The 16,424-nt window shown below is 46.0% G+C and overlaps 1 protein-coding gene across 2 annotated transcripts; it reads right to left on the bottom strand.

Annotated features, from left to right (window-relative positions):
• Window positions 1-1,568: 1,568 nt before the first annotated feature.
• MGST2 (microsomal glutathione S-transferase 2) lies at window positions 1,569-13,869 on the bottom strand. 2 transcript variants are annotated; one of them, XM_081137510.1, is made up of 5 exons: window positions 13,613-13,869; window positions 11,372-11,471; window positions 6,189-6,259; window positions 2,288-2,369; window positions 1,569-1,797 (listed from the first exon to the last, which is right to left on the bottom strand). In XM_081137510.1, the coding sequence occupies exons 1-5, from the start codon at window positions 13,668-13,670 to the stop codon at window positions 1,668-1,670; spliced, it is 441 nt and encodes a 146-aa protein (XP_080993636.1). In that variant the 5' UTR covers window positions 13,671-13,869; the 3' UTR covers window positions 1,569-1,667. The 2 variants fall into 2 exon arrangements, with proteins under 2 accessions (XP_080993636.1, XP_080993637.1); XM_081137511.1 differs by lacking the exon at window positions 11,372-11,471 and having other exon boundaries at window positions 13,613-13,863.
• Between the last annotated feature and the right edge of the window lie 2,555 nt (window positions 13,870-16,424).

The raw sequence follows: 16,424 nt of genomic DNA, 5'->3' as shown, positions 1-16,424 counted from the left end.
GGGGTTTCCCCCCACTTCCGAAGGATATGATTATGTAGTAATTGTGCTTTAGGGTCCAATATTTGCACACTTTCTCTTTGTTGTTTTTAGTATATAAAACAATTAAAATGTCGCAATAACCTTGCCAGTGTGGCTCAGTTTGTTGAGCGTGGTCCCATGCACCAGGAGGGCGCTAGTTCGATTCCCGGTCAGGGCACATGCCAGAGTTGCAGGCTCAGTCCCCAGTAGGGGGCATGCAAGAGGCAGCTGATCGATGTTTCTCATCAATGTTTCTCTCTCTCCCTCTCCCTTCTCTCTGAAATCAATAAAAATACATTTTTTAATATAATAATAATGTCACAATACAAGTCACCATACTGATCAGAATACTCAAAAGTAAAAGACCACAGAATCATAGCATTTTAGAGCATTAGCCCCATTTTATCTTTGAGAAAACTGAGGCAGAGAGCTACAAGCCAGCAAGTTGCCGAGCAGGATGAGCGCTGGGGCTCCGGAGCCTTCCCCGCCTGGCTGCACTGCCTCCACTGGTGAGGTGTTTGTCCAAAGCCTGACAGCGAATGCGGGGGGAAAGGGCTTGTGTCCACATATCCCTGTCCCCAGACCAAAACCTTCTCTGCGTACTTTGGGATATTTAGTACTAGTACTTGGAGCGCAAGAGGTTGCCATTGCTTTCTCCCCTCCTGTTCTGGAAACACTGGTGTTTAAATGCCTTTATTTCTTTTACTATTATTCATAACCTTTGTGACTTCCTGTGTGCCCACAAAAAGGAGAAGTCTCAATAAACAGCTTCTTGAAGACATCCACGCCAGACTCAAGACATTCAGCTTTCTTTGGAAAAATCGACAGAGAACTCTTTTCCTGATGTGGTGTTATAGGCTCATAATTCCATTTTCCTAAGGCCCCTGAGGACTGTGAGGTGGACTTATTCCCATTTTACAGGTGAAGAAAGTGAACAGAGGTCACTTGCAAGTGTGCCAGACAGTGAGTGCACATAGGGTCACAACAGCCATGGGCCCCAAGCCCGGGTGAGACAGGGAGTGCGCCAGAGCCCAGCCCAGCCCCGCCTGACCGTGACCCTCCTCTTCCCTGCCAGGGGCAAGCACACTCACAGCACAGGTCTCTAGATGGTTCCTTGAAAATAATATGCCTCTTTTTTCTTTATAAATCCATTTTCACAGCCAGATTTATTTTGCATGATTAGTTGGTGACTCTCTTCTCTGGCTACTCTATGTGTATGCCACGTGCAGCCATCTGGGTTGCTTTTCTGCCTCCAATGAAGTGAGTTCGGCTGCCTTATCAGCATCTGTCTGGAACTTTCCATGAAGGGAGAAGCAGTCTCAGAGGCAGGTGATGGCAGCGGTCCATGGGAAGCCTCGCACGCGAGTCAGGCGGCTCGCTCCCCACGCGGGCATTTGGGACCTGAGGGTGCCCTTCTCAAACCAGGACTTGGCACGCTTCCACTGAGGATGCAGATATATCCCCTCAGAGCAAACTTCAGTTCTTAAACAAACAAGAAATCTAATCTCCAAAGGGTGTGTTTCTACAAAGCCATTCCAATAAAAACAAAATCAACACTTTTATTTTTGTTTTAATTGAATAAGTGATACCATGCTACCTTCAGAGCGGAAATACCTTTTGCAAGCATTTGAGCAAAGGGAGGGGGAAAGTTAGAAGTGCCTCAGTTTCTTGGCAATATTGAGGTCCAGGTACTCATCCAGAAAGCTGTTTGCAATCCCCAGGGCTCCTAGGACGGTCAACAAGGCCAAAATCCCCAGACTCAACTGGAAACCAGTCATCCTGCAGAGCAGAGATGAGGGAGGGAGGTGACAAAGGGCTACAGTGGTAAAGCTGGGGTGCCCTGGGGCTGGCTGCTCACTGTTGACACTGTCCAGAACTTCCTAGTTTGGGCCATTTGAAAATTTGGATTCATCGCATAAATTAAAGGTGATGCCTAACCACAAAGGTTAATTGGCTCCTTTGAACATTCAAAGGATTATTAAGGCTGGGCAGGATTATTTCCTTGGTAACTTTTTGGAGATAGAGCAACATTTTTGCAAGGATTGAAAGTGTGCCGGTGTAAGAGTGCGCTCTTAATGTGCACTTACACTTGAACTTTCCAGTCTTGTGCCTAATTGTGCATGGGCTTGGGGAGGCGTGGCCTCAGGCAACATAGGTCACCTTAGCCATCACGGCCTTCGGTGCTGTTAATACTCTCAGGAACAGCAAACTAATTCAGACTCCATCTGCTGCTTTTGGCCTAAACATCAATTCTTTGGGTTCTCCTTACCTTTTATTAGCAGCTTCCGAGTATCCCCAGAAGTACTGGTGACGGGCATATATGTACACCAGACCCAGACAAGTAGCAAAAACTGTAGAGAGAAAATAGAGAAGATACAGAGTATGAGGGCAATCTCTCAAAATGTGGTGTGAGCCCTGGCAAGTATGCTTAGTGGTTAGAGCGCCGGCCCGTACACCGAAAGGTCGCAGGTTCAATTCCTGGTCAAAGGCACCTACCTGGGTTGCAGGTTCGATCCCTGGCCCGGTGGGGGCATGTGCCGGTGGCAACCAATCTATGTATCTCTCTCACATCAATGTTTCTCTCTCTGTCTGTGTGTGTGTATGTGTGTCCCTCCCTCTTTCCCCCTCCATTCCACTCTCTAAAAAAGCAATGGGAAAAATATCCTCGAATGAGAATTAACAACAATAACAAAAAATGTGGTGCGAAAGCTGAGAAACTGCTCACAAAACATAAGTCTGCCCAAAGACGTGTCCAGGATACATAGAGAACTCTGACAACAGTTGAGCAATGAAAGAAAAACACCCTGATTTTTGCAATGGGCAAAACATATTTGAATAGAGAACTCACACGGGAAGCTAAACAAATGTGCCAATAAGCACATGAAAATGTTTTCCACATTATTCATCACCCATCACTCAATATCAGCAAACTATGATTTAAAACCACAGGATGACACCACTGCGCACCCACGAGAATGCCTCAGACCTTAAAAGACCGACGATACAGATGTTGGTCACGTTGGAAGCCTCATACATTAGGGGTGGGAAAGCCAAGTAGTACAGCCACTTGGGGAGAAGGTCTGGCAGTTTCTTAGAAAACTACACACACGCGTGACCCAGCAATTCCATTCCTATGTATTTACCCAAGAGGAATGAAAGCACATGCCCATAAAAAGACTTGTACAGAGTGTCCATTGCAGCTCCATGCGTAAGGGTGAAAAGCTGGACACGGCCCAGCAGTCTCTCAGCAGGAGAATGAACAGCCTAACTGTGAGACCATGCGAAGGACTGTCACCCGGCAACAAAAAGAGACGTGGCGAATCTCAAAAACATGTTGCTGAGCCAATGAAGCACTACGTTACCCAGGAGTACATACTGTGTGATTCCAATTATGGAAAGTTCCAGAACGGACAAAGCTAAGCTAGGATGAAAAAAATCAGAACAGTGCTTGCCTCTGAAAGGGGTCGACTGGAAAGGGCATGGGGAAAGTCGGGGTGGTCGTCACGTTCTCTGTCTTGATAGGGATTTGGGGCACACGGGTGTATACACTTGTCAAAGCTCACTGGATGGCACACTTACAATTTTTGGACTTCCTTAAAAATAAGTTTTACCTAAAAGAAATATAAAGCATGGGGTGAAGTTCTGCCATCCTGTCCGACGTAAAACATCAGCATCCCCCCCACATGAGGAACTCTCTTCCTCAGCACCCCACGCGTGTGAATTTCCAGCCTTCTCGTAAACACATGGAGCTTACCTGTCAGACTGATACACTGGATAGCATTCAAGTCATTATGTTATTAGGTCACAAACAATTTTTTTTTTTAATTGACTTTAGAGAGAGAGAAAGGGAAAGAGGGAGAGAGAGAGAGAGAGAAACATCAGTGTGAGAGAGAAACATGGATGGGCTGCCCCCCCACACATCCCAACTGGGGAGCAAACGTGTAGCCTGGGCATGTGCCCTGCCCGGGAATTGACCTCCCAGTGCGACGATGCTCCACCAGCTGAGCCACACCAGCCAGGGCTTAGTTTCTTCTGCATATCCGGCGTTATCCTAAGAACTGGGGTTAGCAGTGAGATAGATAGAAGCTCCCTGCCTTTATGGAGTTTATCAGCAAACACAGACAACAAATAAATAGAAAATGAGAAGAAAATTGGACTCAAAGGTGCAGAGAAGGAGATGCGGGATGGGGCAGGGGACCTGGAGGAGGCACCCGTGGTTTTCCACCCTGAGGGGATGGCATTTGTGTTGGGGCTAAAGCAAGGTGCCCGAGGAAGTGGAGAGATCCGAGCACGCTACAGCTTGAAACCGCTAATGAGTGACCCCCAGAAGGCCAAGGAGAGCTGTTCGGGGCAGTTAATAGGCAGCTTACTTTGGATGAGAAAGAACCAAGAGAAAATATGACAAGGAGATACCTGAGAAATCCCTTCCTGACAGGCAGGGGGCCCGTCACAGTGAAATCCAAAGGGTCCAATGGCAGAGACTGAGTTCCATTATCAAAAGGCACTTTTCTTATTAGTTGTTAATGTGGTCTCACCTGACAGGGAACCAGGCCTTCATTCGTGCCCTTAGGGGACAAAAGTGTGAGCTGGAATACAGTTAAGAAGTCTTTCTCTAAAGGACATTTTATCTGAAGTTCCTCAGTCGACAGGAAAAATTACCAGAAGGTCATAGGATTACCTTTGAAAGCGGGACTTGAGTTTATTTAAGTCTCAGCAATCACCAAATGAAGCAATCGGAGTTATCAGAAAACAAAAGGGATTGCCCTGGCCAGTGTGGCTCAGTGGGTTGGGTGTCCTCCCGTGCACTGAAAGGTTGCTGGTTCGATTCCCGGTCAGGGCACATGCCTGGGTTTCGGGCTCAGTCTCCTGTAGGGGCATACAGGAGGCAGCCTGAGCGGTGTTCTGCTCTCACATCGATGTTTCTCTTTCTCTCTCCCTCTCCCTTCCTCTCACTCTAAAAATCAATAAAAAAATTTTTTTTTTTAAATGAAAGCAAAAGGGACTGAATTTCTCCAGCTAAAGCAGCTAGTGCTGGTCTAACATCCTGTGAACGGGACAGGCAGAGTTTGGGTAAATCCCTCAGCTTGCCAAGGATACCCCGGTCTAACAGAGAGTTCGTATTTGTAGGGTTGTTACATACAAACAAAAGCACTACATCCTTGGGAACAGGTCCTTGGGAGAAGGTACATGGGTTGTTGGGTCAAATTCCAATAGACCCTGTTCTGTCCTTGAAAGCTAATTTTCTCCTACATTGGTAAGTGTTAAGTTCGACAAGTTACTTAACCTCTCTGTACTTCAGTTTCTTTATCTGGAAAGCAGGAATTAATTCTAGAAGCCAGGGCTGTGGTTCGCAACTTGGTCCATACATTAGAATCACGAGAGGTTTCAAACACCCGGTTGCCTGGGCCGCCTCCAGACGTGGGTGGGTCCAGGAGCAGTAATCCCTAATGCCACCCCAGGCGCCTCTGACACTGCGCTAAGGCCGGCAGTCTAGGGCAGCCACCACTGGTGGCTTTACCAGCTCACATCACAGCTGCTCAGGGAAGGATGCTCATAGCAGGGGCATGAGATGACACATGAATAAATGGTGGCTCAGGTTCTGCTTCATCTGGGTCAGTCTACTGCTTGGGATTTTAGAAATCAGTCTTGATTAGGGCTGTTGGTCATTCATGCAAGAGTGCCCCACCCCCTTTGATAGGCACTGGGGATACAGCAGCAAATGAGGCAAATTCCTGACCTCAGGGAATTTACATTCTGCTAGTAAACCACAGTGAGGGACTGTGACAAGGAGCTGAGGAGAGAGCAAGCCAGCAGCCTCCCCTACTGTCACCCACACGTTAGGACACACACCTGCAGGGGCTCTGGGACATGATCCAAAGGAGGTCAAGAAACCAACTCAAGGTCTGGTAGTCAAGACAAATTGTGTGTCATTTTCATTCTGAAGTGCCCAACATATAGTTTGTTTCAACTTTTTAAAAAAATTATTGAATTAAATTAGAATGAAGCAAAGTTAGACTATCTGCAGCACGGTGCTCTTTGATGAACAGAGATGTTGCTTATTTTTTTAAAACAATTTCCAAGATTCGTAGATGTGTGGTTGCCTGTCTTCTCCTCACTAGTTCTAAGAATCATAGTCCTCATTGGAATAGTCAGTTGTATTTTAAAATTACCTTGGTTGAAATACCATCCGGCCATCCACAGTGTAATCATGAATAGGGGGTAAAACTCCACACAGTTTTGTCTGCAGGAAAAAAATAAAGACATGAGTTATTTTATGAGAAAACGCTACTCTAAAGTACTGAGTTTTAATCTAGAGGTAGAAATACCCATTCTCTTTGTACAAAAATAATATAAGAATTTATATAAAGAGCTTAAATAGCCTTTACATGTAAAATGAGTCTTTTGAGGTGCGACTCAGACATTGTTTAAACCTCAGAACAGGGCCAGGAATCACTCTTCTACATATAAGTTGCCAGCAGTAGAAATGAATCATCGCTTTTTCCAAAAGAAAGGCCTTGAAATGGTCATGATTCTGAGCCTCAAAAGTATTCTGTATCTTACCTAAAGAACACAGAAAATAATTCAATTCATACTAAACAGATTTCTTCCACCCAGTTCTTCCATATCCATTGCCTTCCACTTAAGTGACTCAGCACATTGGAAGAACGTTCTTTAAATAATTTCCCTGAAACCTCCTGAAGTAAATGAATAAGCATCTTTCATTCCCATTTTACAGAGGGCAGACGGAGCCCTGAGAGCACAAGCTGACAGAGAATTAAAGGAAGACTGTGTCAGCTCCAGATTCCAAAGCTCTGTCCTAATGTCAACTCAAATTGCCTCTAATCATAGAAGACCCAGATGGAAAATTTGATACTATTTTAAGCAAAAGGGAATAGTTCTCTGGGAACTATAATTAATGCATCTGCACCTAGCAAAGAGAGAAAGATGAATTATATTCCTCCTCCTTCCTGTGCTACGCCCCCAGTGATCTTGGCTAGGTTGGCTGCATTCTTTGCTGACAATATCACAACCAGAAAGAAATTTAATGTAATTTGTAATGAGGCCTTGAGTGGACCTTGGTGGAAGAGTCGTCATGTGCAGGATTATCAGTGATCCCACGTGCTTTCTTTTTTTAATTTTAATTTTATTTTTCCCATCACCATTTACTCCCTCTGTACCTCCACTGCCCCACCCTCCCACAATCACCACACTGTTGTCCACATGCTTTCTTAAAGAAGCCTTAAAGCTTGAGCACTTAAATTAAGGTTATGGGCAGTTGACCCAGAAATAGTTGATACTGGTTGTTGAAGACCATAAGTGATATTTTTAATTGGGGGGAAAAAAGTGTTTAGTTTTGTTTGTTTTTTGCAACCAAGATGGCAACCCTGGAGGCTCCTGAACCTCCCTCCTCTCATGGATGTACAGCTGCACACAGAGCAACTCCCTCTGAAAAATCTAGATACCAGCTGAGTGATTCCTACGCATTGGGCAAATGAGAAAATACTCACTCTGTATTATTTTTATAAGAAAAGGTCAAGACACACTCTCACGATAAACACCACCCCAGCACAGCACCCAATCAGGAGGGAACCCTCAACCCCCAGCTTCTTTCTGAGGCCCAGACATCCAGCACCCCAACCTGAGGGCTGGGCCCCCCAAACACCTAGCTCTGAAAGCCAACGGGGCTGTCATCCACATGCCCCACAAGGCTTTGGGTAGGACTCCAGCGGGGCGGTGGCACGGCCATTCCCTGACACTGCTTGCCAGGAGGGGCTGTGTCCCTGCACACGTCCCTGGGGCTCTGGGAAGTAACGGAGAGGATGGGGAAGGGGGTGCTGAGGTCCTGAGTGAGCAGGGCTTGTTAGAAGTCACTGAGAATCAGGCAAGGATGGGAAGGTGACAGCATTTGTGATCCTGGAGGGCAAAGCCTAGAGCATTGGGGTACCATACCTCTGCACCCTCCTTCCCCAAGAAATGAGTCCCTTGTCCCCTGCAAGCAGTCACTGTGGTCTCACCCTGACCTCATGTCCCAGCAGTGCCCACTGTGCTTTTCTCCTGGTCCCTTTTGCTGACCTGCCTTAAGCCAATCCTGGGGCCTGCTTGTTTGCTGACAGTCTTCTCTGCCGCTGCCTGCTGAGAACACCAGGATTGCTTGACCTTCAAGTACCTGGAATCCCACCCTACCTGCTTGTTACGACCTCCTCCAGCATATGCCCACCGCGGTTAAGTGGCCCATGCCTGGATGTGTCCCAGGATAGCTCCTTCACGATGAGCTGTCAACAGACATTGTTTAACTCAAGGGAACCAAGCTCTCAAAATTTGTTCTTAATAATCCTACCAATAACTAATCACAGATGCATTACTTAGAAACCAAAATGAGAATAACTATTGGTCTCTGTGGACATGAAGGCTGATCTAGTCTGTCATCTTCATATAGGAGATCCTCAGGAAAAATCTCTAGATGGACAGAAAACAGCTGGCAGCAGCTGTGTCGATGTCCCTTCCTATGGGAACAGAGGGCACAGTTGATTGTGACCATTGAGGAGCCGCCCCCTTTCTTGTATGTCCACACTTAAGTTTTCCTCTTTCAAGTTTGTTGGGGGGCTTGGGGGATATTGTTTGTTTGCTGCTCTTTCTTCCTCCTTTGGCTTCGTGACTCTTTTCTAAAGCAGTGGGCTGCACACACTGTTGACAGATGACCCAGGCCCAGTCTGCTGGCTTTCGGCCCCGGGAAGTCTTTTGGATTATTACACCGGCTAGGGGTCAGAGCACCAGGTTAATACGCTCAGAAAAGTCTTGGGGATGAGAGGCTGCTGGAGTTAATCTTTCTATAGACTTGTAACTATCTAAATTGCTCCTTGTCAAGTAACCCTTGAGTGGGGCACCCGAGGGAGGTTGCCGCTGGTGGCAGGAAGGCATGACTCTAACCAGCACTTGTCAGGATGAGCAGAGAGGGAGTGAGGCTTGCAGCTCATCCAAATTCCAGCTGCCTCTTGTCCCCTGACTACCTGAGGATCACCCAGCTGGTGCGACAGAAGCTGTTTGGTGGTGGCACTAACTGAATGCTTGTGTCATCCCTCAAATTCATATGTGGAAGCCCTAACATTCATATGTTGGAGTAAGGAAGTATTTAAGGCTAAGTGAGGGCAGAAGGGTGGGGCCCTGATTCCATAGGGTTGGTGGCGTACAAGAAACAGCAGGGAGCTCTCTGACACCCACCAGACTAACTCTCCCAGCGCCCCAAGCACACAAGCACGGAGGAGAGGCCATGTGGGGACACAACAAGCCAAGAAAAGAGAACTCTCACCAGAAAATCGAATCAGCCAGAAGCTTGGTCTTAGACATGCAGCCTCCAGAAGTGGGAGAGAACAAATGTCTGTTGTTTAAGCCTCCCGGTCTGTGGTATTTTGTTACAGCAGCTCAAGCTGACTAAGACCGACGGCCTGTGGAGCAGGATGCTGGAGTTTGAAGAGCTCACCATTTAGAGCTATCCTCTTATCTTGGAGATCCCTAGCCCTTTATAACTTAGTAGATAAGTCTATTTTGTGCTCTCTGCTAATGTTCAAGATAGGCACATGTGTAAGAAAAAGGGAGATGTGCTTACTGTCTCTCTCATTTCACATATTTGTAGTACTTACTACAAAATTAGGTGACCCACATTCTGATCATCCTGGTGTGGCAGAATATTTGAAAAGGTACTATCTTTGTAAATTTTCCTTTTCTCTGTAGTTTTTAGATATGCATTAAGGTCACTAGTTTTAATTTCTAAATTTCAGAATTAGAATTCAAAATGACTATAAAAAACTAGTGAAATGGCAAAAAAAATTACAGAACTACACTAGGGTAAGAAGAGGGTACTATTACTAAACACTACTCAGATTCATGATGATTGGGTTTACTTGGGCCTTGTGGCATGTAAATTCTGGACCAGGAACTGAATAATTTAGCATTATGTAAATAAGGATACATTAACTAAAACGAAGTAAGAAGCAATTCCTCTATCTTACCCAGAACCATGAAACCCTTATTGGAATACTACATATACTTCTGGGCTCCAGGCTTAGAAATAATATGAAAAATTTTAGTCTAAAAATAACAACCAAAATTGTGTAATTATTGGAAAAGCCAGCTAACGAATTAGTGCTACCTCGCCTCAAAATATAGAAGATGAAAGACACTCGATAATAGTCCTCAAGTCTATGGAGGAGGGTGAGGTGATCAGCTACTCTTTTCTTCCAGTGAGGATAGAAGCAGAGGCAATGTATATAAATTGCAGCAAGATCCATTCATAACTCAGATCTACTTTTCAGATTTATAAAACCCTTTAATCTAAAGGAATCAAGGTGCTCGCTCAAATTAGACTACATAGAAGTTTCTAAGCTGAGCAACAGCATGAAGGAACAGCCCTTGGTGAAATTATAGTTGCTATTTTCACAATTTAAAAAAAAAAAAAAGTGTTCTGGCAAAAGGCTGCAAAACTCTAGAGACAGTCACCTCCAAGGCCCTCCATGCAGGAAAGGAAGAGGAATTGAATGGGGACTTTGCAGAAGGATCCCTGGGCTGGTAACTTGGGTAAGTTCGTTTTCATAATAAGCATCTCTGCTTGGCAAATGTATATCCAACCTGAGGCTACCATCAGACAAGGAACGGTCACTTCCATGGTGGCCAGAAGGACCCTGCAGTGATTGCTATGAGATGTCAAGTTCCTCTTAGAGACAGAATTTACTGTAGCATCAGGCTTCTTGGCTACGCTTAGAGCGAAGCAGCAGGGGGAAGGGATAGGGGAAAGGCAGCATTTCTGTTACAGTCAAGGCCATGAGACCTCTAAGGGAGGCTGAAGGGACTCCGTGTTTGGTCCAGGAGAGCCAGAGAACAAAGTGCATTCCCTCTTGGGAACTGGCAGAGCTCAAGGAAGCCTGCCCTTGAAACTAGAATAGGTGGCCAGTAGGCTTTGGCATGAACTGGTTGTCCCAAGGATCCTGCCCTAACTATCTCAGATAAAGCCCAAATGCCTTTACTAGTCATCTGATTTGGCCAGATTGATACTAGACCTTAGACTCTAAGGCAAGAACTGGGCTAGGGCTGAGGATCACGTAAAGAGAAATTTGGGGAAGGGAGTTAGACCATATAGTAGTCTTTTCTAAGATGCCAGCCTTTTTGTAAATGCACCCTCTGAATCTGTCATAAAGGCAGGTAGAGACTCCATGCACTGGGTACCTCAAGCTTCAAGGATCACGAGAAGGGTCCTGGCTGGGAAGCGTGGTTCTTTCTTCTCTGCACATCTATCCCCCAATCAGAAGTGTGTGTACGTGGCCAGGCCTGACCCCTGAATGGTGGGAAAAGCATGACTTACTGTGCACGAAATATTCTCTCAAACTCTGGTGACCCAGAGACTGCCGGGGGCATAACTTTGTATTTTAATCTTGCTTTTCCTACATGCAAAGCGAAATAACCTGCAAGTAAAGGGGATCAATGTTAAAAATCTGGCACATCATTATTCATTAGTAAAATGCAAATTTAAACCACAATTAGATACCACTACATAGCTATTTAAATGTCTAAATTTAAAAGACAGGTCATACTAATTTAAAAAGACAGGCAAGTGAGGCTATAAGAGCAACTGGGACTCTTATCCACTGCTGGTGGGAATGTAAAATAGTACAACCACTTAAACAGCCATTTGGAAGGGATTTTTTAGTTAGCCATACATAGACCATGTGACCCAGCCATTCCACTCCTAGGTATTTCTCCAAGAGAAGTGAAAGCATATGTTCATACAAAGATTTATAAATGAATGCTCACAGCAGCTTTATTTATGATTGCCCAAAATTAGGAACAAGTCTGTGATGGTTAATTTTAGGTGTCCGCTAAGTACTAGGCTACAGTGCTCACTTGTTTGGTTAATCGTCATTCTAGGTGTTTCTGTGAAGGTATTTTTGGGGGGATGTGATTAACATTTATATCAGCAGGCTTTGGGTAAAGCTTTCTCCAAAAGGACAGGTCTGCGGGGACAGTGAATGGAGACCCTGCACCATGATCCCCTCCCCCAGCTTCACCGTGTGACCACCCTCAGTCCAGCGGAGCTCCTGTCCGTAGGGAGCAGTGAGGCTGGGACCGACAGCACTGAGCACCAGCCCCGGCCAGGCACCCTGGTGGGCGTTTCCTACCCAGTGTCCTGCTTAACCCTTGCTGATGAGGACACCGAAGGACACAACATCCTGGCCAGAGGCACCTGACTGACAAGTGGCTGGACTGGACAGATTCAAGACTGTCTCCCAAACCTGAGCTGCTTCTACCAGGACATATGGTGTCCCGACTCCATAAACACCAGACTCTTGTAGGGGCAGCAAATTCTGGTCTTTAATGCCAACTGAACAGCTCTCTCCATTTCTCTCTCTCTCTCTCTCTCTCTCTCTCTCTCTCTCTCTCTGTGTGTCTCTGTCTCTCCCACCCATCATCCAATATTCCCTGTCCACTCCCCAATCACCACTGGCCCAGCCTCCTCTCCTCTTCCCACTGGCACCTGTGTCACCCAGCCTCCAGAACTTCTGGCCACAATTCACACTGTCCCCGGCATCCCCAGCCACAAAAGCTTCCCTGTGAGGATGACACAGGCTCGCGGGGGAGGGGGTGAGCACCCGTGGCCCCGCTTCTGTGCGCTCTGCAGTGCAGGGATGAGGGTCACCCAGGTGGTAGTGCCTCTGTGTGGGTCCATGTGAACCAGGGGGCCGACACCGGGCACTTCAGACCTAAGTGCTTCTTAAATCAGTCACAAACATCCTGCTCTCCCCCACGAAAGGCTGTGACTCAAACCACAAACTGTGTGTCTCAAGGTGTGATATTTTCATAAATACACGAAGCAGACTGGCTCGGCAATGCATCGAGGTGTGCACAGGCTGGACTTGTCCTCACCTGCAGTCCGCAGCCCTGCCCCGTTCCGGGGACAAACACACAAGATAAAGAAGCTGTGTACTTGGTATGAGTCTTGCCCACCAGTGCTCAGACCCTGTTCCCCATTTAGAAGGTAAGAGACTAAGGACTGAGCACCTGTGATCCCCGTGGAGAAAAAAACCCTCGGGATGTTAAATAGTCCTAGTGGGAAGGAGCTTTAAAATTTAGAATTCATTACTGAACCTGAAGCTCATATTTCTGCAGGAGATTTTCTTTTAACCTGATACTCAGACCTGCCATAAGCAGTTTATTTACGAAAACACATTAATTAAAAGATCCGAGTTTAAGAAATCACAGCCAGAGTTCCCAGGCAGGCACAAGGCTGCCTTTGGAAACTGGTAATTAATATTTATAGTTCGCTTCCCCCGGTTAGCACACTTGTAATGCCCACTGAACTGGGCTGGGGTTGTCACCGCACATGAGAACTAATACCTGACGTGGTCCGAATCTCCGCCTGTCCCCAGGAAAAGGGGCACTGGTGGCCCTGAGCAGACTATGGTCTTCGGAGCATGCAGGGCCACCAGCAACCGGAACCCCAGAAACCGGACCTCCCTTCCCTCTGCCACACACACACACTCACACGCTCACACGCTCACACACTCACACACACTCACACGCTCACACACTCCGCCCGGACTCTTACTTTGCTGACAGGCAGAGAGGACAGAGACCGCGGCCAGCAGGATTGAGTTCCCCGCCATCCTTCACACGGAAGGTCCTGCTTCTCCGACCTGTTAGTAGCAATACGGGGAGGGTAACACAGGCACGTTGGTGGCCTTCCTTGTAAGGTAAACAAAGCCAGGGCTGGGGGCGGGACGGTGATCCAGAGGCCCAGTGACCTTTGCTCTGGAAGCGAGGGGAACCGGCAGGCCCGGCGCTGCGGGTCACACCCCCTCCTCTGGCCTGCAGCTGCTTCCTGAACGCGATTCCCGGCTCCCTTGGCAGCTCTCCCCAGGTCAGCAGCTGCAGGATCCCCTCCAGCAACAGCACCTGCACTGAAACCACCTTCTCAGCCAATTCCAAAATGACTTCCCCTCCCCCTCTTCCAGTATCTGGATCCAGCTCCACGGTCTTGCTGAGACCTTTCTCAGCTCCTGTGGAAAAAGTAAAAAGAAACATTTATTCAATCCCATTGAGAATTAAATGCTAATCTGATTTAAACTGAGTCTAATTTTATTCCCCAGTAAATAGCCCACACAGAATTTGAACCCATGTCCTGCAGATTCCGTCTGGGCTCTATCCCCTGTACCACACTGCCTTCCACTGTCACTTTGATGCTTCCATGATCATGGTGACCATAATTTTTTTTGAGATATGATTGACATTTCAAGTGTACAACATAATGATTCGATATTTGTATATATTGTGAAACGATCACCCCAATAAATTTAATCAACATTCATTAGCTCACCTAATTATAAATTTTTTTCTTGGGATGCAACTTTCAAATATACAGTACAGTATTGTTAATTTTAGTCACCATGCTGTTAATTTTAGTCACCATTACATCCTCATGACTTATTTATTTTATAACTGGAAGTTTGTACCACAAATTAAAAAACAAACAAACTAGGATATATGTTCTGAGAAGAAAGAGGGCCCATGAGGGAAGAAGTGGAACAATATTTTAAGTTGACGTCTGTTGGAAACAGCACACATGCTGGCCTTGCACCATCAGAGCCATGCCCCACACCACCAAAGTAAAGTTCGGGCCCTTCCACAGCTGGGGGCATCTGCAGAGCCCATTCATCATAACATCATAGCCCCCACCCCTGTCAATGCAATTGTTTTGTTCTTTAAAGATGCAGCTTCTCTCAAAACAAAGTTGGGTGCCCTTCTTTGTCTCAGCTCATTTAGAAAGAGCTCCAGTGCCCGCAGGAAGGCCATCATGTCTCAACCTCACACAGGCCTGCACCCAAGCTCCCAGTTCAGACATTTAATGTCACACTACGTTGGACAGAATTTGGAGCCTCAGTTTGTTAAGATGGGCTAATGAGGGCTGAAGGGAAGTATAAATGAAGTAGGGCTATAATGAGGGTTGAATTAGTTAACATTTATAAAGTACTTAAAACAGCACACAACAACTGAAATTGTGTGCTGTGTGTTTGTTAAATAAGCCCATAGCCCGGCCGGGTGTGGCTCAGTTGGTTGAGTGCCCTCCTACGCACCAGGAGGTTGCCAGTTTGATTCCCAGTCTGGGCACATGCCTGGGGTTTCAGGCTCAATCTCCAGTAAGGGCATGCAGGAGGCAGCTTATCGATGTTTCTCTCTCATTGATGTTTCTCACTCTTCCTTCCTCTCTCTGAAATCAATAAAAATATGTTTTTAAAAAAATAAGCACATAAAGCACCTAGAAAAGTACTTAGCATATTATTAGGTAACTAATGTTAAAAGATATTTGTTAAAAGGTAAAAATCATGCCTCTCAGACAAATACAAAATGAAAACACATCAAAGATTTTATTGAATTCATTCATGAGGGAAGCAGTATGACATTTTAACCAGTTCAAAGGGAAATTCAAAGAAACACACACATAGAGTGTTAAAAAATGATTCAACTGAGTAAATTTTGAAGATCTTATTGGCTATATTCAGCAATTCATGAATCGGGCAGCACGCATCTAGCAGATAGAAAGGAGCTCCAAGGAGCTGTATAAAAAGAAAGACTCATAGGCAGAAGGGGGCGGGAACAAGGAAGTTATACTTGGCAAAAGAGAATTAGTTATTGTAAAGTCACTTTCCTTTAGAAGAGGACAGGGGTTTATCAGGCCAGTGCTCATCAGGTGATTCCTGATGGGCTGGTGTAAGATTCCATTTCTGGGAGAGCTGACACTGTAATTAAGTCTGGTTTGGTCGCATGGTGCTTAGCATAAATGACTCCACTTGGGGACTCTTGTCTTGTTTTTAACACTAGGGAATAAGGAGTGCCAAAAATAATTTACAAATACTTGCAAACCAGGTCTTCTCAGAATGCCCTGCTGGTCTCTGCATTTGTTCTTAAAACCAAAGAAGACTAAGACTACCCAAGAAGACGAATCCTAGAAGTCCAAGACAGTATCGAAACTCCCTTGTGTGTTTGATTGAATGATTCTGGCCTTCGGTACACAGCAGAGATTCTAAACTGCAAGCCAGCTGCCCTGAACCCACATCACCATCTCCTAAAATAACTTCCCAAATGACAGGCCTTGAGGGGGAGGTCTGGGCTGGGCCTGCAGGCAGGCAGAGGCTCTCCAATAAGAGGACTGCTCCGAGAACACTAAATGGCAGACTGAAGAGGTGCGCAGGGAAATGGGACCCCAGTCTAATGGCCAAAACCTTTGGGAGTTTATAGCTCCGGTTCTGAGAAACTTGGTACATCCATACTAGAGCACTAGTTTGTTTTTTCTAAAACAGACAACTCCAGCGTGACCTTCTTTGTCTCCCCAATGAATTGCCTTCTTTTCACTTTCCTAACAA

The sequence above is a fragment of the Miniopterus schreibersii genome (assembly GCF_964146895.1).
Source record: "Miniopterus schreibersii genome assembly, chromosome: 4".
NCBI lineage: Eukaryota > Metazoa > Chordata > Mammalia > Chiroptera > Miniopteridae > Miniopterus > Miniopterus schreibersii.
Note: the sequence above shows the minus strand (reverse complement) of the source record. Positions and strands in the feature narration are given on the sequence as shown.

Excerpts from the sequence above, each read along its gene's own strand:
- MGST2 (XM_081137510.1), bottom strand. The coding sequence starts at position 13,670 with ATGGCGGGGAACTCAATCCTGCTGGCCGCGGTCTCTGTCCTCTCTGCC. Across the intron at positions 11,472-13,612 it reads CCTCTCTGCCTGTCAGCAAA|GTTATTTCGCTTTGCATGTA; the intron begins GTAAGAGTCCGG and ends CTTTACTTGCAG. Across the intron at positions 1,798-2,287 it reads TCGGAAGCTGCTAATAAAAG|GATGACTGGTTTCCAGTTGA; the intron begins GTAAGGAGAACC and ends TCTGCTCTGCAG.